We start from the raw sequence: 22,822 nt of genomic DNA on the forward strand, positions 1-22,822 counted from the left end.
AGAAAGGGACTAGGATATGATAATGAGTTAAAAGAAAAAAAGTAAAATGAATAGTCAAGGGAGCCTCTGAGCTCAGAGAGTTGGTGGAGGTATATTTTCTCTCTCTCTAATGTCATCTAACATCTCCAAACTTCCCAGGAATGATAGATGTCCTAAAAGAAGCCAAGATAACTTAAAAGATAAATTTTATAATTTTGTTTTTGGCTTCCAATTAAGGAAACTACCATTCTGCCCTGCCCTGTTAGTGCGTACCCAGATAATTCACGACTTCCTCCATCAGGCCCCTGTCCCTCAGCACTCAGGTGTGGCCTTTCTTCCTGTGTGCACAGTGCAAGACCTTACCCCTTTCCTGCCGTTACCAGTGGGTGAGTGGCTTAAAGGAAATGTGGGAAGTAAAGCTTCCCACCATCTTTAAATTCTCCCTAGAAATAGCTGTAGAACTGGCTTCTCAACTGTGTGTTTACCTTCAGCACCAAACATGTCTACGTGACTCCCTCACTGCATTTCATTTAGTAGTCTGTCTTCAGACTTTTCCTCAGCTTCTCCCAGTGTCTCATGCTTCAGTGCAGTATTTGTTCACAAATAAGGAATGATTTATTTAGCAATTGAATTTCATTCACTTGGCTATCTGAGTCTCAACTGAAAACTAGGAAAGAGAGCAGGTCTAACCGAAGAAAATCCAAATTTTCTCTAACAAAATAAAATGTCTTTATAAGATGTTGTAGCACTGATTATTCATAATTCCAGACTAGAAACAGATCAGATGCCCATCAGAACTGACTAATGAATAAACACAACGTGATTAACACACCCTATTCCTAGCCGAATTTCTGGAAGCTCAAAGAACACTACTGATAAACATTTATGCTACAACTGAACATTAAGGACATTATATTAAGTGAGGGAGTCAAATGAACCAAGCTGTGTACACTGTTTGAGTCTATGCTGCAGGAAGTGTTTAGAAAAGGGGAGGTTTATTAAGACAGGAAGCAATTATTATTTGCACTGGGCTGAGCGTCAAACCTAGATTAATGCCAGTAAGCACAGGGAACATTTTTGGAATGATGGAGATCTGCTAAGCTAAATAGGGTTGGTGGCTTAATAAGTATAATATACTAAAATTAAACAAAAGTATAATCTTGAGAAATAAGTGATATTCTCTAATCACTGAAGTTTATTTTCTCTGCTTCCATAGCTCCGCTAGTTGGGTTTTCTTAATTCTACGGAATATATGTAATTTTAAACACACTATACATTAAAGGGTACTACTTTTCCTTGGAAACATGATTATTGAAGGGAGAGAAACAAAAACCTTAAAAATACAGTGCCTAAGGGGCAGGAACTGGGGAGATGGCTCAGTGGCTCAAGTTTGGATCTTAAGCAACCACATGTGTAAAAGCTAGCCATGGTAGTGGGTGTCTGTAACCCCAGTGCTGGGGAGGGGGGGTGGCTTCAGAGACAGGTAGATTATCAGAACTTGCTGGTCAAGCAGTCTGTTCAAATCAGTGGTATATGAAGAACTTTTAGTAGGATCCTATGATCTTTAAAACAACAACAACAACAAAGAAACAAAACCCTTGTTTTAATTTGGATTTTCGGGTAACTTTAAAAGATTTATTGATTATGTACACATACCATTTTTTTAGTTACTTTCTTTTATAGTTATCTGTTCTGGAATGACATGATCAAATAGTATGCCCAATTTTGGGGATTTACTAAAGCAGTTCAGTCACTGTATATCTGTATATGTTAAGATACACTCACCTGGGAAATGAACGTATTCCAGGTTTTGAGTTCATTTAGTAAGCACAAAAGTTTGTTAAGGCCTTCTTTATGTTTTTCCTTTGAAAAGCTTGAGAATCACCTATTTATAGTGTACTTAGGCTGTAGATGCTGGAGCTCTGAAAAAACAGCCCTGCCCCTCCCCACATTCTTGTAGAGCTTAGTTCAGATGGACATGTTAGATGACAAAGTGGATGAATATGCACTTTCTTCTTGAGATGAGTGGGTGAAGCACGATTAATAAAAACCCAGAGACAGACATCGGGCTTCAACTTGAAGCAAAACTGTCAGCCACCGTCTCTTACCTCTACCTCAGTCCAAAATGGCGATCCTGCCTCCAGGGATCTCAGAATGAGACTGAGTCTGAGAGCAGTCTCCTCTGTTTTATAATCCTCTGTAGTTGTGGGATTAAATGCCTGCACCACTGCTGCCTGATTTCTATGACTAACTAGCGTGGCTACTGGGATTAAAGGTGTGTGCCGTTGCTGCCTGGTCTGTAAGGCTGACCAGGCGGCTGTTTTACTTTTCTGATCCTCAGGCAGGTTTTATTTATTAAAATACAAATGAAATGCGCCACAGTGTGAGAAAGAAGTAGGAAGCAAGGCAGGGTTTTGAGCAGTGGTTCCCAACCCTCCTAGCACTGTGACCCTTTAATACAGTTCCTCACGTGGTGACCCCCAACAATAGTTACTTTTGTTGCTCCTTCACAACTGTGACTTTTATACGCAGGATATCTGACATGCGATCCCTGTGAAAGGGCCATTTGAGAACCGAGTTAGTGACTAGTAGGAAGGAAGCTTACTTTAGAGCAGTAGCCCTCAGCAGTGTGGCCTTCCCTGAGAAGTGAGCAAAGGACGTCCAGACGTGACTAAGCAGAGGCAAGAGCTCTGAGGTTGGTGACATGCCCCAGGGCCAGTGTGCCAGCTACTGCACATAGGGGCTAAGATTTGAGAAAGAAAACATCAGGTGCCTGTGAGATTATATTTTATCCTAAGCATGCCAGGAGATTACTGGAATTTAAAACTTTATTTTGAAATAACATTAGATGGGCATAAAGTTTTAAGGAACACAGAGCTCTCACACTGCCCTTCCCACTGTGTATTGCACATGCGTATTGTATGACCTCCATTAGAACTGCTTCTCAAGGGAGGGTGGTGTGTGCTGTGCCTTCAGGTCCACACTCTGCTGGGCCCTGTGGAGACGCCTGAGGAGCACAGGTCCAGAGACCAGTTAGGGAGTGGGAGTTAGGGCAGTTCAGAAAGGCCTATGAGCCCTTTCCTATTTAAACTATAATGTGGACTCTTACCAAGATACTGAGCAGTTTTCCTGAAACTAGACTTCTTGCTTTTCTGGTTTTGTGTTTTGTTTTTGGCATAGTTTTGAGACTAGATGAGGCTGGGCTGGAACTCTCAATCCTGCCTTAGCTTCTGATTGCTGGAATCACAGATGTGTGTCACTGTAAAACCCAACTTTTTTTTCCTTTGAGAGCAATGATCTAGACCAAGAAAAATATGTATATATACAGCAACTTCAGTAACGAAGGTGATAACTATACTTAACACCTCTAGCCATGTTCCTTGTGTTAAAGATTAGTGAGTTAGTCCTGCTAAGTGTTGGTTCCTTCGGGAATTTACTAATGCCTTTCTTAGAAAGTAACAAAAAGTAGCAAATGCTAAATTTCAGTTTACATTTAATTTTGTCTGTCTGAAAAATGCTATTTTAATTGAAATGAGATTAATCAACAAGATATTCAGTGTAAAAATGCAATTTCCATGTCTCATGTATGCTCTATTTCAGGTTTTACTTACCTATTTTAATATTAAGGACAATGGCACTGGGCCAGAAAACATAATGAAAGCATTATAAAAATGTTTTGCTAAAATATTTTCATGTGTCACATGAATAGGCTTCTCAGTTGTTGAATACATGATTTTCAAGTAGAACCTCTGTAATGTTCTGCTATATAACAACACCAGTAATTATTGCACGTGCATATTTTAAATAATCTCCAAATTCACTTTGAAAACAAAAATGTATTTCCTTCTGTTTTTTCCCTTGTAGTTGAAGCCTGAGAATTATATTGTTTGACATCTTTCATTCATAGTTTTATGAAAGTTTATGTTCACTAAAATAGGGAACTTAATTGTGACTAGTAGGTAGACTCATATGATGCTTTAAAATGATAGATGAGTGTTGGACGCCCAGTGCGTGCTCAGCAAATCCTTGTTTAGTCTGTGCACTATGAGTAGTGTTGGGGATAATTACACAGTGGTTAGTGTTGGCTTGTTTGGAGTGATGGTCTAAACCTCCTTTATTATCTCCTAACATTTAATACATCGTGTGTAGGTGTTAGCCACTGTTCAGTATTGTCATGTGCCAATTTATACAATTGCCTTGGTTAAGTCTATCAATTAGTTTCCATGTGGTAATGAAGGTGTTAGACTTGGAGCTGTTAAGTAAGCCACTTACCCTTTTTTGTTTGTAATATTGGAGATGGACTGTCTAAAAAGCATTTCTTCCCAAATATGTCATCTGTCATTATGATCCTTCATTTAAGACATTTGGATTGGATACTTACTGATATGTAGAGTTGTTTTTGCAAACTAAAGCCATGAGTCTTGAGCGCTGACTGTCTCTATTGCTAGGATTACAGTGACAAGCTAGAAAGCAGTGCCTGCCCTCAGGAGGAAGGTTTTGTGCTGAGGAAGGATGTTCAGTCAAGGATGGTTTCTGCAAAATGGAGTTCGCATTTAAGATGAGTGGTTGAGGTTAGTGGGATTTGGATATAAACGTGAGATATTGATAGCTCTATAGGGAAACAGTTAGAAATCATGAACTGTGCATAGAAAATAGCAAACTTTGTTTACTGTATGGTCTGTGGATGGATGAGGGGTTGAGTCTGGAAAAGTAAAGGGACTGCTGCAGAGAGCAGCTTCCTGTGTAGTCTCTGTAGCTGACACAGAGCCTAGCAATACTTGCTTTGGTAACATTAAAGGGGAAATTTAGACTGAGGGGCTTCTATTATCGATAAGGGAAATGGTAGGTGAAAATAGAACACGTTTGAGAAAAATGAGATTTCTCATCTTGGCTGTTTTTAAGTAGATGATTAACTTTGCTAAATTTGTTTTGGATCTTATAGGTAGTGCATGTAATTTTATAAAAATTAGTCATAATTTTATAAAAAATTAAAAACTAAATATATATTACATTCTTGATACATGAAATGAAGGTTTGTATAAAAGATCATTAAGGTTTATAAGAGTATGATGTGTCATTAACTGCAGATTAGGATGTTGAGGTGGAAAGGAAGGCACTGTTAATATTTGCCTTAGTGGAATTAAAATAAATTGGGATTAAAAAGTCCCAGAGCAGCCATATTAGGCTCTTCATATCTTTTTGTTTGTTTTTTGTTCTTTTGAGACAGGGTTTCTTTACATAGCCCTCACTGACCTGGAACTCACTATATAGACCAGGCTGGCCTGATGATCTTCACAGAGAGATCCACCAGTCTCTGCCTCTGAGTGCTGGGATTAAAGGCATATACCATCACACCTGGCTTTTTATATCTTGTTTTTTGAGCCTACTTTTCTCTATTGTACATTGGAACTAAATTTATAGAACTGAAGAATACAGAGAGAGACAGGGAATTGTTTTGAAACATATATTATACAAAATAGTGAACTCTTCTCGTAGAGGAAGGACATTACACATCGAAGTCACACATCGCTGCAGGTGTATAACTTTTTTCACATTTTTGGGGAGAAATGAGATTGAGTTACTCATGTTTCCCAGATATAATTCCTTCTTTAAATGTCCTTACACAGAGGTATTTAGGGTGTTTTGCCAGACTGCTTGCTGTTTTCAATCAGCTTTTCTAGAAGACACTTTTAATGACTTTAGGCTCAGTTTTGTAAACTTTCTGACATACTATAATGGCTCAATATAGTTACGGGTGGGGATGCCTCCTCGTGCTCCCATGTAAGTATACATGACCCTCTGAGGACCTCGAAATGGTGTGCGCTTTTGGTCCCATGTTGGACATTTTAAAATGCTTTCTTGTAGTTTTTTCATGTCCTCAGTGCTTCTCAGACATTTCTCATTTATTTAGATCACTCGAGCTATGTTGTTTAAAAGGCAGATTCTTACTCAGCAGGCCTGAGGTGGGGCAGAGAGTCGGCCTTTCTAATGAGACCCTAAATGATAATCATTAGACAACACACAGAATATCCAGGCTCTGGGTGGCCGCCTGGGCACACTGTTAAATAAGGCATCATAAAAGGACTAGTCTTGCAGAGATGATGGCAGGAGTTGACTTACTAGGAAAAGGTGGTGCTTGTAAGCTCAGTAATTCAGCTGATTGTAATTCTTCACATTTCCTTCTCTCATGTCTGAACTCTATAGTCTTGCTTTTTTTTTCATTTATTTTTTTGTTCTTGTGATTTTTGCTTTTGTTTAAAATATTATTGTGTTCTGTGGGTCTGATCAGGGAACCGTTACTGTATTTTATGTTTGTATCTACATTTTATTTTGCATGCGTAACGTGGCTTTGCCTGGATGTTCTTTTTGGTAAGTTCCAAATTTATCTAGCATATTGTTTTTTGTAGTGTAAGCTGTAATGTTTGACATCTTTTCTCCCATTTTTAGTGGACATAATCATTTGTTTTAATTTTTTTAAAGTGTTCATCTGACGTATTTTCTCCTAACATCTCCAGTTTTCTGTTGTAGTGCAGTCTGGTACTAATCCGCCTTGGCCTGTTTTACGGCCTCCCGCTGTCAGCTGCTGATTGCATTAGTGGTTGCCCTCTCAAGTGATTAGGTTTGAAAAAACCTCAATCATTTAGAAGTCTAAAAGCTTGTGCTTTCGTATAGCAGCCATGAAAAGGATAGTGTGCAGTGAAACTTGATACTTCTGTTCTTTCCTAAAATAAACTCTAATTTTGTTTTTACAGCAACAGCTTGCACAACTACAGAAAGAAAAATCAGAGATTCTGAAAAATTTGGCGTTATATTACTTTACATTTGTAGATGTTATGGAATTTAAGGTATGTATTTTAATAAGTAAACTTAAAGATTACAAAAATGATTATTTGTTAATAGTATAAATTGCTTTGTCACTTTTGTAGTAAAAATAGAATTCTTCCAGAACCAAAGTCTAAAGTATACTTTATACATTTGTGCTTTCTGAATTTAAAAGTTACTTATTTGGGGCTGAAGGTGTGGCTCAGTGGTAGAAGGAATACTTGCTAAGCATGCAGAAACTCTGGCTTTCATCCTCAGCACTTCCTCCAAAAGTCGTACCGATAGAGTTTAGTTTATGCTTTCCTTTTCAGGACCATGTCTGTGACTTGCTGAACACTATTGACGTTTGCCAAGTCTTCTTTGATATTGTGAGTATCATTTTTGGGAAACTTTCTAATTCTCTCTGTTTCCAGGGAACCAATTGTTTTTCTTTAAAGAAACATTTTATAGGAGTATAAAATTATAGCATTATTTATTTGGCTTGCTGAATAACTTTTTAAAAAGGGTAACTTTTATTATATATTTTTGTATGTTATTGAATATAAGTCTTAATTCATTTGTAAAATAGCTGTTAAATTTAGCATTTTATCTTAATACACCCAACTATAAAAAATTGAACAGTATTTTTCTGTAGTCATTATTGATAGAATTTTCCTTTAAATGACATTTTGTAGATACAGAAAGTCAAGGTAAAAAATGTGTCCATTAACTTAATAGTAAAAATATCAAAAATTCAATACTTCTTTTTGCTTTAGTGAGATTGGTACCAGTTTTTCTCCTTCCCTCCCTTCCTTATTCCTTCTGGTTCTGTCCTTTTCATCATCCCAGCTTGAGTACAGCGGCCAACGTCCTTTTCTTTTATGAAACCGCATCACAGACAGAACATTGCTGCCATAGCCCCAGATTGTACATGTTTAGAAGGAGACGCTAGAAACCCAGAAATGGGAACAAAGCTATGGAAGCGGTGTGTAGGTTTTTGTGTTTCAGAGTTTTACAGGAATTAAACTTTTTGTTTCGCTTTGTTTTGTTTTTTTCTAGACTGTGAACTTTGATTTAACAAAAAACTACTTAGATTTGACCGTAACCTATACAACATTAATGATATTGCTGTCCCGGATTGAAGAAAGGAAGGCCATCATTGGACTCTACAACTATGCACATGAAATGACCCACGGAGCAAGGTAGACAGACGTCACACAGATTCTTGTAAAGTTCTTGATCTGATGGCTTATTACTCACTTGCATTTGATGTGTGTTCTAAGTGACCGAGAATACCCACGCCTTGGTCAGATGATTGTGGACTATGAAAACCCTTTAAAGAAGATGATGGAAGAATTTGTCCCCCATAGCAAGGTAAGAACCATATTTTAGATGTGTAACCATACATGTAAGGAATTGCTTAACTACAGTACATGTAAGGAATTGCTTAAGCTTGGGGAATTAAAGAAATAACTTACTTTGGGGGTATAAATTATAATGGCTTATGAATAACTTTTTAAAAAAATTTTATGGTTTATTTAACTTTTTACTTTATGTGCATTGGTGTGAATGTGTCAGATCCCCTGCAGCTGGATCTTCAGACAGTTGTGAGCTGCCATGTGGGTGCTGGGAATTGAACCCGGGTCCTCTGGAAGAGCAGTCAGTGCTCTTAACCACTGAGCCATATCTCCAGCCCATGAATAACTGTTTTTTGTCTGTGAGATAGCTGATTTAGATGCATGATTGTGTAAAGACTTGGGAATGCAATGATTCATTTAAATGTTAAATTGAGTGTAGCGTTGAGAGGTACTCAAGGGTGCAGTGCGGTGTCTCAGGTCAGCCAGTACACTCTGAAATATTGTACGTCACTTAACCAACTTCATGGTCTTGAACTTTTCTTTTGACTAAAAATATCTTAAAGTAGCAGTCGCCTCATATGGATGTTATAAAAATCGAAGCAGTCACTTCATCAGAAAAAGTTTAGATGGCTGGAAGGTTACTCTTGACTTCCGGGCTGCGGACGGTGGAGACTAGAGGGACTCCGTTAGAAACAGTCAGGAGCAGCGTGCTGCAGGAGAACTGAGGGCTCCATGGGTTCGCAGTGAGGCCTGGAGGTACAAGGGCAGCTTTGCAAACAATGTCACCTTCATGAGCATATGCTAGGGTTCAAATGGGGATTTGCTAGACTTGAGGTAGCTATCGGGGATGACGATTTCCTAACTTCCCAGAATAGGAAGCATCACTGAAGACAGCACCTGAAATTATCTTGTGACTTCTCTCTCATAAAAATGAGATTTCCTCAGTCTGTCCTGCTTGGCTGTGTGCTTGTTCTTGAAAGAATATTACTTTAGTTTAATAAAGAATTTAGAGATGACTCTGCAGTTACGAGAATTGACGACTCTTCCAGAGGACCCGGGTTTGATTCCCAGCATTTACATGGCAGCTAACAACCACCTGTAACTCCAGTCCCAGAGGATAAGGCTTTTGCAGGCACTGCGCACATGTGATGCACAGACATACATTTCAGACACATGCAATAAATCATTTAAAAAAGAGTTTACTACATAATATTTCATCCTAAGATTTTAGAGCTACAGTGTTGAGTCAATTTTAGCTGTATTGTGTTTTAGTCTCTTGATGAGAAAAAGATGGCAGGGATTTTGTGGAAAATGTATGAAATGTCCTTGAAAGATATTTCTTTTTTGTTGTTGTTGGTTTTTTTTGTTTGTTTGTTTGGTTGGCTTTCGAGAAAGGGTAACAGTCCTGCCTGTCCTGGACATCACTTTGTAGATCAGGCTGGTCTCAAACTCACTGAGATCTGCCTGTCTCTGCCTCCCAAGTTCTGGTTTTAAAGGTGTGTGCCACCACCACCTGGTGAAAGATATTTCTTAATGAAGTAAGTTTGATGGGAAGAAATCTTGTGGTAACTACCCTGCAAGCAGTGTCTGTCACAAACCTGCATGCGTCCAGAAAACTTCAGGAGGTGTCTCATCTGACCTCATCATTTATAGGTAGAGCCTGAAGACTGGGGAAGATGACCAAGTAAAGCCCTTGGCAGCAGTACCTAAACCAGGACAAAGGCTCTGCTATTCTTTTTATTTTTAACTGAACTTTTGAATAATGCCATGTTTCTATGATGCTGTAATTTTTCTTGACATTCAGTTATTATCAAGAATTTTTTTCAATATTTTCTCATGAAAATTTGAAAATATTTTTGTAGTTTAATTTCTTTGTATAGCTGTATTTGGTAGGTTGAACATTTATAATTTGAAAACTCCAAATTTAAAATATCGTAAGTCATTTTTCTTCTGAGCACTGACCTGATATCCCATGTGCAGATTCCCCTGACCTCGTTCTCAGGTTGCAGTGAGAACACGGGTCCATTAAAACTGTTATCAAAGCTGCTTTAGAGTTTTGTGTAAATGTATAGGACATGTGGATATATTTTGTGTTTGAAATTGGGTATGTATCTATTCCAAAATTAAAAACTGTCACTTCTGATCCCAACATTCTAGTTAAGGGATATTTAACCTATACCCGTAAGATTACATATATTTAAAAATACCTTGAAGTAAATTAGGTTATTAATTTGAAAGAGTTTGAAACAGGCTAATGAATGTGATCACATTGAAGTAACACTACCCCTTGTGGAGATGTCATTCAAACATAAGCGTGTTGTCTGCTCTGTAGTTGAGTTGTTGGCACTTCTTACTACTATTGTCTTCCCTGCCCTTCTTTTCTCTGGGTGATCCAGTGTAGGCTTGTTTTTATTTGAATACTGTACACTCTTTCCCCCTCCTCTCTATTGAAGTTGAAATACTTCTTTAAAGTTCTTTCATCTTTGAAAGTTCTCTGTTGGGATTAGAAAAGAAGATGTGGCCGGACCGTGTGCCTGTTGGCGGACCACAGTGTGGTGGTTACAGCGAGCAGTCGTTAGCACTTAGTGGATGATTGTGAATTACCTAGGAAAAGTATTCATCTGAGTTGGATTAGTTGTTTCCTAATGTTGATTTTTCTTATGTTTTCTGATATTTCCCAGTTTTGTAATTAATAGAATAGCTATCATCTGTCTGCCAATTTTTAAACTAACCACATAATTTAAAACATTCTTAGTTAGCTAGATCAGAATCTTACATGAGAACTAATAAAGTTAGAGATTCCTTTAAAACATTCTTAGGGGCTGGAGAGATGGCTCAGCGGTTAAGAGGACTGACTCTTCTTCCAGAGGTCCTGAGTTCAATTCCCAGCAACCGCATGGTGGCTCACAACCATCTATAATGAGATTTGGTGCCCTCTTCAGGGGTGCAGGTACACATGCAGGCAGAGTATTGTATTCATAATAATAATAAATAAATAAATCTTTAAAAAAAATAAAACATTCTTAGTTAGCTAGATCAGAATCTTACGTGAGAACTAATAAAGTTAGAGATTCCTGGTTTCTTTTTGCAGAAATCAAGCAAGCACATTTTAATGGAGACCTAGATCCCTTTCAACTGGCAATTTGGTTAAAGAAAAGCCCTTTACAGAGTTCTTAGGCAGGAATAGATACAACACAAAGTAGGAAACAGCTTGCCATGGTGGCACACACTAATCCCAGCACTTGGGAGGCGAAAACAAGGGGTCTCATGAGTTTGAGGCTGACCTGGTCTACATAGTGAGTTCTAGGCCAGCTAGGGCTACAGAGTGAGACCCTGTCTCAAAGAAAAACAAAACAAAAATTAGCAATAAAGAAAGGACCAAATGGCTGGAGAGCTGGCTCAGATATCTTAATACTTACTCATAGGGCTAGGGATGCAGTTTATTGATAGATTGCCTGCCTAGTATGTAAGGAACTGTGAGTTCAGTCTCCAGCTTCCCTCTTAATTGAGCATAATTGTATGTACATACCTGTTATTTTAGCCCTCAGGAAGGGGAGGCAAGAAGATTAGAAGTTCAAAGTCATCCTCAGTTACATAGTGAGTTTGAAGCTAGCTTGGTGTATATGAGACCCTGTTTCAAAAAACAATGAAAAGTCTTTGCTATGGGCTAGGGAGATGTCTTAGTGGTTAAAAACATTTTCCATGCAAGAATGAAGACATGAGTTTAAATCCCTAGAGCCCATGTAGAAGCCAGATGCAATAGCAAGGACATCTGTAGTCTAATGTTTCTACAGAAGATGGGAGACAGAGCTAGGAGAGTCCCCAGAAGCTCAAGGTCCAGCTAACCTGATGTATAAAGCACCGAAATACCAAAAAAACACTGACTCAAATAAGGTGGAAGAGTAGGACTAACCTCCCAGAGTTGTCCCCTGACTTCTGCAGGCGTGTCTCTGTATTTACACAGATGAATCCCTGCACATAAAAGCTGCCAGAAAAGGAAGGAAGGATGGACTTAGGCATGTGATCACAAACTCCTTTCCTTTTAGTGAGAATCGTAATTTAAACTTATTGAGAGAGTTCAGTTCTACTGTTTGAGAAATATATAAATAAAAAAGATTCCCAAGGTGACCACATCAGTAAGTAACTTGTCGAGCTGGAGAGTTGGCTCTTCTAGAGGACCCAGTCAACCCCCAGCATCCACATGGCTGCTAAAACCCTGTAACTCCCGTCCCAGATGATCCTGTATCCTTGGAGATCTTCTGAACCCTACAAGCATCATTCACATACATGGTGCCCAGACATGCATGCAGTCAAACCACCCATGCAGGAAAATAAATAAATACTGGGGTGTTGTTTTGTTTTGTTTTAAAGAAAGTGACATGGTTTCCTGATTAAAGATCTTGCCTGGGAATATAGACTATAACTTTTGCAGTATTTAAAACAAAAGGAAACACATTTAGAGGAGATTTGAAACCCATTATAGGATATGGTTAGAGTCAGATATGCACAGGCCTTGAGGCTGAAGTCTAAATGGAAGAGAAGCACACTGTTCTTCACCTTATTTCTTGTTTTCTCAGTCTCTTTCAGACGCACTGATTTCTCTCCAGATGGTGTATCCTAGACGGAATCTCTCAGCAGAGCAGTGGAGAAACGCCCAGTTGTTGAGCCTCATCAGTGCACCCAGTACAATGCTCAACCCAGCCCAGTCCGACACTGTACGGCCCAGTTTTGTACAGTCACTTATCATTTAAACATGTTACTGCATTTTTTCTAAGTAACATTGGTCTGTCAGGTTTATTATAAAATGAGCATAAGGGCTGGAGAGATGGCTCAGCGGTTAAGAGCATTGCCTGCTCTTCCAAAGGTCCTGAGTTCAATTCCCAGCAACCACATGGTGGCTCACAACCATCTGTAATGAGGTCTGGTGCCCTCTTCTGGCCTGCAGGCATATAGACAGAATATTGTATACATAATAAATAAATAAATAGATAAATAAATAAATATTTTAAAAAATAAAATGAGCATAAAAATCACACAGGGTTTTTAAAAAATTTCTTAGCTCTTAAAAATTGAAGTTAATACAAATGACTGTTTTATGTTGGGCTGATGAGATGGCTCAGTGGACAGAGCCACTTGCCACCAAGCTTGACAACCAGAGTTTGATTCCTAGGACCTAGGCCTTGGTGGAATAAGAGAGCCAAGATGGGCATGCTTGCCCACACAAATAAATGTAATTTAAAAAAAATTGTTTCTGTCATTGTATAAAAACTTGAAGATGTAGACAAATATAAAGAAAAAAGCAAACCTGTCAAATCTTACCAATTAGAGACAATCATTATCATCTGCTATGTTTATTTTTTAAATTACTCTCGGCATATGAACATGGCTGCTGCTGTTACAGAGAAGGCACACAGACCATGGATTCATGTGGAAGGAGATGCAGAGGATCCAGGCACACAGTCTCTTTTCACTTGACTAAAATAAATCTTTTGGACAAATGCAAACTCTTAAAGTGAGCTCAAGAAGTTGGAAACTTACCATTTGCCAGAAGACAGTTTGGCAACAGTATAGTTCAGAGATGGTTGAGGGTGTGCAAAGGCTACAGTTCTCATTGTCCTCTGCATGTTGCGGGTTTAAATAATTATTGATTCTTACCCAGTGTCTCAGATTTCTTGTGGTATTTGAACCAAGAATTGAACAGTAAGAATTAGTAACACAGGCAGAGAGACACTAAGTAGGAAGTTGTTTAAAGAATTTATATTAAGCACAGGTGTGTCCTTCTCTTTTTAAGATGCCTTGTGAATATCTCTCCTTGGATGCAATGGAGAAATGGATTATTTGTAAGTATAATGGGTTAGTTATGGGATTACTTTTTAGGTGAGAACTAGCTGGTGACTTGCCTTCACTTGTAGTGAACACCTGTGTGCTTTCGCTCATTCATTCCCCATGCTGGTCCCATCGGGATGTAGGTAATCATGGAGTGAGGAATCTGAAGTTAGGTCACATAGCTCCACAGTGACAGAGACCAGGGAGGGCTAATCCCCTGCTCATTACCATGAGGATAGTTTGTGGTGTTTTCCTGATGTATTAACTGTCAGCTGTCTATCAGTGTTTCTCCCACTTTGTTGAAGGACCATTTTTCTTTAATACTTTAGTAAAATAAGGACTGAAAAAATTTTCAACAAAAACAGGTATTAGACATAAAAGCCCATAGTTTTGTTAGATTTGGCATAATCTAACAATTAGATATTATTAAGTTTGCACTTAGAATGACTACAGATTTTGAAATAATACAAAATATCATTACAGACTGGTTCTTCCAGTAACATTAAATATGAAAGAGGAATTTATTAGCACATACCACCTGTACTTAGACATTTTAGTTAGTTTTGTTACTTTTCAGATTTGTAAGAGTAATTTATTTCTTAAAAGTTTACATTTTTGTGCCTTATCTATGAACCTAATTTTAAAGAAAGGTGAGGTGTTTGAAGTGTTGATTTTGCTGGATGATGTAATGATTCTTAGTTTTCACTTTGTATTTGGCTGTGATTGAAGAATTGGGTCTACTAGTAGGTAACCGTACAGCTGTCCTGGTTAGGGTTCCTGTCGCTGTGATAAAGCACCGTAACTAAACACACCGTGAGGAGGGTTATTTCAGCTTCCATGTCCTGACTGCAGAGGGAAGTCTTGGCACAAACTCAGGAGCTAACGCAGAGGCCATGGAGGGTGTTGCTTATTGGTTTGCTCCTATGTTTGCTGAGCCTGCCTTATAGCTTCTAAGATCAGGGTGGCCTCCGCTCAGGGGGCTCTACCCTCCCACATCAATCGCCAATGAAGAAAATAGCCTACAGACTGCTAGCAGCTCCACCTTTTCTCACTTGAGGTTCCTGTGTCTTAGATGCCACTTGCTTGTTTAAATGACACAAAGCTAGCCAGGACTTTGGAATTAGTTTAAAAAATTAGGAGCAACTGTAGAGAAGAAGAAAAATTTCAACAAAAGTTGAGACTTTGTGTATATGTAACAAGTACTAAGTAAATGCTGAATGAATGAACCATGCTTCTTGCATTGGTGTAGAAGGCTAGAGAGGGCATTTATAAACATATATGTAGCATTAAACATTTGTGTGGGGTTTCCAGATTAGGTAACCAAAGGTAAAAAATATTTAGAATCCATGTAAAGAGAGCATGTTGTACTTTAAGAGTTAATACTTGAACCCCCCTCCCCCCCTTTCTTTTTCTCGAAACAGAGTCTCCTGGCCTATCCCGGGCTAGCTTGGGACTCATTATGCAGACCAGACTGGACTTGAACTCAGTTCTTGCCTGGCTCTGAGTGTTAGGCTAAGGATGTGACCCACCACGTCCTGCCTGCCTCTGCTACTTTAGTATTGCTGGCTCTCACTCCTTTAGCTATGAAAGAATATACAGTCTTGACTGCTTCACAGGGATTGCCGCGTGGGGTAGCGTCTGCAAAGATGAGTAAGGGAGAAACTGCTGAGACAGGCGATGGTGTTACTCTAGTGTTCCTTCTGGTGACTACAAAAACTGATTACTTTGATCTTTCAGTTACTTTAACAGCTGTAGTGATTACCATGGTATGTGTTAATTTCTGATCTTTTGCTTAAAATGTGTTTTTAATTATTTTTTTAATTTCATAACCTCCTCTTAAAGGATATTTTTCCCTTTTGTTAGTGCATCTTCAAAGAACTTACTCTGCAGAATATAGAAAATTATAATTTAAAATATTGTTCAGCTGGGTAATGGTGGTGCATTCGGGAGGGAGAAGTAGGTGGATCTCTGAGTTCAGAGCCAGCCTGGTTTACAGAGTGAGTTCCAGGACAGGATGCAAAGCTACACAGAGAAACCCTGTCTCAGAAAGCCAAATGTGTGTGTGTGTATTGTTCATATACATATGTATATTTGCACATGTATGTAATACAATGTGAATCACTTAGGAATCTCTATTCAGTGATGGAGGGTATTTCCCCCATCTACAGAAAGTTACATTGTAACCAGAGGAACTTGCCTTTGCAATACTTTTAACTTGTACTTGTTTTCCTTTGTGTTTGAAGTTGGCTTTATTCTGTGCCATGGGATGCTAAATACGGAGGCTACCGCACTGAACCTTTGGAAGCTAGCTCTTCAGAGTAGCTCTTGCCTCTCTCTCTTTCGGGACGAAGTTTTCCACATTCACAAAGCGGCAGAAGATTTATTTGTAAACATTCGGGGGTATGGTATTTTGCTTTATTCATGTTTGGTAGGAGAAGGTGATGAATGCAATGTCTTTAGTAACAGATTTTGGGGTTAGAGAGTTGGCCACATCCTACAGGAAGGTGTGGCCTAGACTGTCTTTCAGCCTAGCAAGTTGCTTTTAACAACATCATGATAATGGCTCCTATAGGTAATTTTACTAATTAAAAATTTAGGGTTTCTTACCCTTTCAAATTTTGTGTTATAGAGAATTGTTTTCTCTTTTTAATTCACACATGATTTTATACATAATTATTATGAAAACAAAATATAGGGTATATTTCCCAGCATGGTGTCTTTAGCGTTTAATTCCAGACTTGGGTAATAGAGGCAGGCAAATCTCTGACTTTGAGGCTTGCTCGGTCTATAGAGTGAGTTCCAGGATGGCCAGGGCTACACTGAGATTGTCTTGTCTCACCCCCCAGTAAAGAACAGAATGTATTTATAAAAGTATTTGAAGCAATAAAAAAAAAATGCCATTAAATTAGGACCGACAACGCGGCTCATAGGGATCATGGTTCTTGACGGCAGAGTCAGCCCAGATGACATAGTAATCATTCCCTGCAAAGCAAACACATCTCTGACATGATTGTCAGCATTCTTTTTGTTACTATCTTTAATAGCTTCATTCTCTTGAGAACCTGTAGCCAGTATATGAAAAGCCATGTTGAATTCACATGTGAGAGCAGTCATATAATCTTTTGAAATAAAGAGCACATAAAATACCCCAGAATTCCTTGTACTTAGCTGAATATGCTGGATAAGGTAGCCGGGAAAAAAGTGAAATTTGTATATATTCATGTCCAGTTCAGTATTTCATAGAGTTGAGACAAAATGAAGCTTTATTAGTTGTTAAAAAATGAAAACGTATCTAGCAATGATAATTTGAACCAGTCTTGCATCTTAGTGGGTCTGTACATTACCCTGAGATGCAAACTGAACACAGGTTCTCTGGCATCACTATTGTTTTAGGGAAAATAAATAGTTCTGTGCACTCTGAATAATTTATTATTTTTGTTTCCAAACAGAAAATAAAGTTTAGGGATATGGCACAGTGACCTTGTGTGTCGTCACCTAGATGCTGTGTAGGACATCTCTGTCTTCACAGATGAGCCTTTGTACCACTCCATTCTTACTCCTTCCTCTCTTACTCCTGAGAGCAATGTCCTGACTTCTGTCATACTGGTCAGAATAAGAAAACTAGTGCCAAGTTGCTTCTCTGCTTTTTATTGGGATTGTAAATGAAAAGAATTGTATTATGCCTTAATGCATTAGCCATAACTTTATAGAATACTTTAAATACATGAGCATTTAAAGCCAGTTAATGTATATATTTTCAGTGAAGTTATGCACGGTGTAAGTAGTAATACTGCAAAATTATCTTTGTCCTGTTAGATATTTTTTAAGGACTTACTTATTATTTTATTTGAATGAATTTTTGCTTTCATGTATGTCTTTGTACTGTGTATATGCTGGTGTCTAAGGAAGCCAGAGAAGTGTTGGATTCTCTGGAACTACAGTTATGGATACTTGTAGAATTGTGAGCTGCCATGTGGGTATTGGGAACCAAACCTGGTTCTTTTCAGAGCAGCAAATGCTCTGAACTGCTGAAGGATCTCTTCTGTCCCTGCCCTAAGTGTTGTGCCTTCCATTCCCATGAACCCTCTTCTTCATTTTTCTTCCTTTGTTTTTCTGTTTTGAGTTTTCAGTCCCACTAAAAAAAATTGTCATAGTCAAGTCATAAAATGAAATTGTGTTCATTACAAAGGCCCATATAGAGTGCTTACATATAGAAATTGGGTTTCATTGTAGTATAAATAGCTCAGCTAAGTTGTCAGGAAGATTTTTTTTCCTTTTATGAATTGTGGGTTTTTATCAGTAGTATTTATGAAGTTATTTATTAATACACTTTAGTGGTATTTCTGAACTGATTAATATTGGAGTTCTGTTTCTTTTACGTTTTATCAGAGCCTGGGCCTCTGTAGTCCTGGCTGACCTGGGAGTCACTGTAGAGCAGGCTGAGTTGCATTCACAGTAGTCCACCTGCCACTGGCTAGATGCTAGAATTAAAGGCATCACAACAGAAGAAATCTGTGTGTGTGTACAGTGTAAAAATAAGCCTGGTTCTCTCTTAAAAATGATGTAATCAAAGTGCTTTCCTGCCTTAGCTTTCTGTCCACAAGGTACCTGCATTCAGAGTTGCTGGTGTTGATCCTCATTGTATCCTTTTAGAATTGATCTGTGCTGGTGTCAGAAGCAGTCATTTTTTGAGTACTTGAGATACTGGGAAATCACTTACTTACATCAAAAGGAAATTTTAATATATCTAGGGCCTAAGGAAATAATACAATTTTCATTTTACTTTTGGATTTACTGTAACTATTATCTTTCTAAGAAGATTTGATTTGAGTATGTAAAGTACTTGGAAATACATTTTAGGTAGGTAGGCTTCACCCTTCATTTCCTTTGTAAATGGTTTTTGTTGTTGTTGAAAATAAATATTTCAAATTGACTTTTTATTTTGATCACTCTTTTTGACTTTCAAATTAAGATTGACGTGGTTCATATTTTCCTTGTACGCAGCTACAATAAACGTATTAATGACATAAGAGAGTGCAAGGAGGCGGCTGTATCACACGCGTGAGTACTTCCATCTGTGAGGAGTTTCTTCCTAAAATACGGTTTTGTTTGATGAGGACAGGCTAGTGATTTGGAGATACAAAGGATGAGAGCTTTGTTCTGAAGAGAAGTAAGTTATAGCCTCTGTGACTGGTGACTTTGTGACTAGTGTGGATCTCCCAGGTTTTGAAATACTGATAAAATAAAGAAGTTCCATGCAGAAGACTTTTTAGTTGTTATTTGTTTAAAAATTATTTTATATGTATTTAGTTAGTGAGAATAAGCATGGGTGCATGGGCTACGGTACGTTTACTGTGGCCAGAGGATACCTTGGGGGAGTTGGTTCTCTCAGCCCACCATGGAGATTCTGGGGATCAGACTCAGATGGTCTGCGTTGGTGGCAGGTGCTCTGTAGTCCTTGCTGTGCTTTCCAAGCTGTGCTGATTTGTGTGCACCCCCATGAAAGCTGTTCTGTTCTTACACGGATGCAAGCAGTGAGAGAACGTAGCACACGCAGGCAGTATGTTAACGCCTCACCTTGCTCCAGTTTTATATTCTAAAATTAAGAAATATATAGAAATGACTGTACTTAAGACCTGTAAACAACTTTCCAGTTTCCATATAAAATAATTCAATACCTCAACATAGTGATTAAATATGTGACTTTCATGGTCTCCATGAGCTTAGAGAAGATAGGATGGTGGACTGATCCATCAGTCTCCTACCAGACATAGAGAAGACAAGCACACTCCGTAGGTGAGGGCAGCAGGTCACAGGCTTTAAGCCCTCACTCTTTGTCTTGTTCCATGTGCCTGCATTTTCCTCCTGAGGGAAGCATGAGCGACATGTAATGATCTCTTTCTCTACAGCGGCTCGATGCACAGAGAAAGGCGCAAGTTTTTAAGGTCTGCACTGAAAGAGCTGGCGACTGTCCTCTCTGACCAGCCTGGCCTGCTTGGTCCCAAGGTAACTGACTGATGAATGCGCCCTGGCAGCAGCGTAAAAGCATGGCTTCCTTAGGAAATTGGACCAGAGCTTGAGCCAAGAATGGACTTGCTGACTTGGGCCCCGACATCACCCTTCTCTCTTTCCCTCGTTTCTTAGGTGCACACTTACCTTTGTGACACTGCTGTGCGCTCCATCTGGGAAGGACCACCTCTTTTAAATTTAGTATCATTTCTTGCCAGTGGCTTTCATTAGAACAAGAATATGAGCAATTTTATTTTTTAATCATAGCATAATCAGTGTTTTTTTTTTTTTCAGGCACTTTTTGTTTTCATGGCATTATCTTTTGCCCGTGATGAAATTATCTGGCTACTCCGTCATGCAGATAACATGCCAAAGAAGAGTGCAGATGACTTTATAGATAAGTAAGTTAGTCACATTAGAGGAACTCCTACTTTCTGTTTATTTTGGTTTATGGGTTGTGAGTCTGCGGACTTATATTAAAGCAAAGAAGCTTTGAAAAACTCTTTGGGGTTCTTTATATTTGTAATAGAAGAAATATTGATAATGTATTAAATGATGTAATTAGAATACAAAAGCTCTAAGACTTTTAACAGTTCTCTTCATTATAGTAGTGATAAGAAAGTTGTTCTTTGGCTCTGCCCAGTAATATGTATCCTACACATTTGGTTTTCAAAATTAATACCACACAAAATATTAAATATCATAACATGGTTTCGTTGCCATCATTGTGGCATTTGAAATATCTTTTAGTCCCTAGTTTTCCAGTCAGAGTAAGATAATTGAAAATAGAAATGAATGCATTTAGAAAATCTAACTTCTTGTTAATACTCTACCATTTTTTTTAATTATGTAGTTGTGAGAAGGGGAAATTTTACTTGCATTTGAATATTCTGCTGCCAGTTTTCAGTCTTTACCATTTTTTCTTTTCATGATTTTTATTGCTATAAAAGAATTTTACAAGGTGTAGTGAGGAGCTGTTGGGCCGCTTCCCACCGCCCACCTCCTGGCCGTCCAGCTCCTGCACGGCTAGCTTTACACGCGAAATAACAACACACAAACTGTATTCTTTTAAATACTGCCTGGCCCATTATTTTTTGCCTCTTACTCACATCTTGACTAAACCATATCAAATAATCTGTGTAACACCACAAAGTGGTGTCTTACCAGGTAGATTCTAGCATACGTCCATCTTGGGCTGGAGCTTCATCGCATCTGGCATCTCTCTCAGGAGAAGCATGGTGGTCTGACTAACTTAGGAGAGGCGTGGCATCTGACTGAGCCATCTACCTCACTTCCTTCTTCCTGTTCTGTCTACTCCACCCACCTAAGGGGCGGTCTATCAAATGGGCCAGGCAGTTTCTTTATTAGCCAATGAAATCAACTCAAACAGAAGACTCTCCCACATCAACAAGGAAGTAATTGACATTAAAAATTAATAGCCTTTCTTAGGGGAAAAGTTCTAGAAATAATATCAAAACCACATAGTATGTTGTGTGGCAACAGCGGACTTACTCTCTGAAACCTTCCTCTGACTTTTCACGAAGGCACATTGCTGAGCTGATATTTTACATGGAAGAACTCAGAGCGCATGTCAGGAAGTATGGCCCTGTAATGCAGAGGTACTATGTGCAGTACCTCTCTGGCTTTGACGCTGTCGTCCTCAACGAGCTCGTGCAGGTAGGAAGTCTAACTCCCACCCGTTGAGTCATTGACATAAGCTACATGTACCAAATGGTGTAAATAGGAACAAGCCCTGGTCACTTTCTGCCAGAGAGACCATTGTCTGCAGGTGAAGAAACAGGTATTTACATAGTTGGTCATTTCATGGAGTTTGTGCACACGAGAATGAACACAGTATAGAAATGACTGCTTATTCCCATGATGCATGTGTATACTAGCCAAATTCGAGAGGGCCTTGCAAAAGAGCGTAGTCCTAAGTCAGCACTTGGAAAGATCATGCTGGCCCAGTGTGGCTCAAGCATTGGTAGGGCCAAGGGGCCAAGGAGAAGACAGACGAGAAAGAAGAGAATCCCTGCGGCAGACCAGGCGCGCACTGATGGCAGTGTAGCTGGTAGAGGAGGGAGGAGTTATAAGATGGTCAGTGAATGTAAAATCTGTCCGAACCTTACTCGAGTGTCCTAATTTTGTTTTTATTTTGGAATTTCCTCTGGTTTTTAATCTTTGCTTTTTGTTAAAAAGATTTTTTTTCTGTAATTTCTTTGGTCTTTTTACTTTAACATAGATTTTCTTTACTTATATTTTATTTGTTTTATTTTGCTTCACCTTATAAACTCAAAGGTTCCTAAAACTACCGTAAATTAATGAACAGTAGGAAAAAGGACTAATAAAATTTTCTCTAAAGCTCTGGTTATTTTTTTATTTTTTTATTTTTTAATTTTATTTTTTTAGCCACTAGGTGGCACTCAGACTCCTTTTTTTTAAAGATGGACATTAAAATGGACCAGAATGAGTACCTGTTAAATTTCCCAGAGCATTGTTGCCTTATAATTTTATTTACAGATGAGTATTAGCCTATCATTACTTTTTACTATTTATTCACAATAGCATATAATTTTATAACAAACTCAAACTTCCTAGTTTCTTGAAATTTTTAAGACTATTGTAGCACTTTGGATAGTTGTAAAGAAATTTTACAGGTTTTTGTTATATTTCTAAAATGTTTAATCCACTTAATCTGTATTGGCGTATTTTATCTAAAATAGAGGGCACCAATACTGAAATTTCTTAGCATTTCTCCTGGGATTGTAGTAAGATTAGTAGCGTTAGCAAGAATAATAATAAAGTTGCTGTGAAGGTAGAGAAAATAATAATTGTTGAAGAAAAATGGC

At 38.4% G+C, this 22,822-nt stretch overlaps 1 protein-coding gene across 1 annotated transcript in view; it reads left to right on the forward strand.

Annotated features, from left to right (window-relative positions):
* Nckap1 (NCK associated protein 1) overlaps positions 1 to 22,822 on the forward strand; it is a 79,303-nt gene that overhangs the window by 17,250 nt on the left and 39,231 nt on the right. The window contains exons 3-13 of the mRNA XM_038336072.2: positions 6,732 to 6,824; positions 7,113 to 7,169; positions 7,840 to 7,982; positions 8,064 to 8,154; positions 12,716 to 12,853; positions 13,930 to 13,978; positions 16,208 to 16,364; positions 18,969 to 19,025; positions 19,874 to 19,970; positions 20,268 to 20,374; positions 21,518 to 21,650. Of these exons, the coding sequence (XP_038192000.1) occupies positions 6,732 to 6,824; positions 7,113 to 7,169; positions 7,840 to 7,982; positions 8,064 to 8,154; positions 12,716 to 12,853; positions 13,930 to 13,978; positions 16,208 to 16,364; positions 18,969 to 19,025; positions 19,874 to 19,970; positions 20,268 to 20,374; positions 21,518 to 21,650 (1,122 nt within the window). The remainder of the gene's footprint in view (positions 1 to 6,731; positions 6,825 to 7,112; positions 7,170 to 7,839; positions 7,983 to 8,063; positions 8,155 to 12,715; positions 12,854 to 13,929; positions 13,979 to 16,207; positions 16,365 to 18,968; positions 19,026 to 19,873; positions 19,971 to 20,267; positions 20,375 to 21,517; positions 21,651 to 22,822) is intronic.

Source organism: Arvicola amphibius, chromosome 7, assembly GCF_903992535.2.
Source record: "Arvicola amphibius chromosome 7, mArvAmp1.2, whole genome shotgun sequence".
Lineage (NCBI taxonomy): Eukaryota > Metazoa > Chordata > Mammalia > Rodentia > Cricetidae > Arvicola > Arvicola amphibius.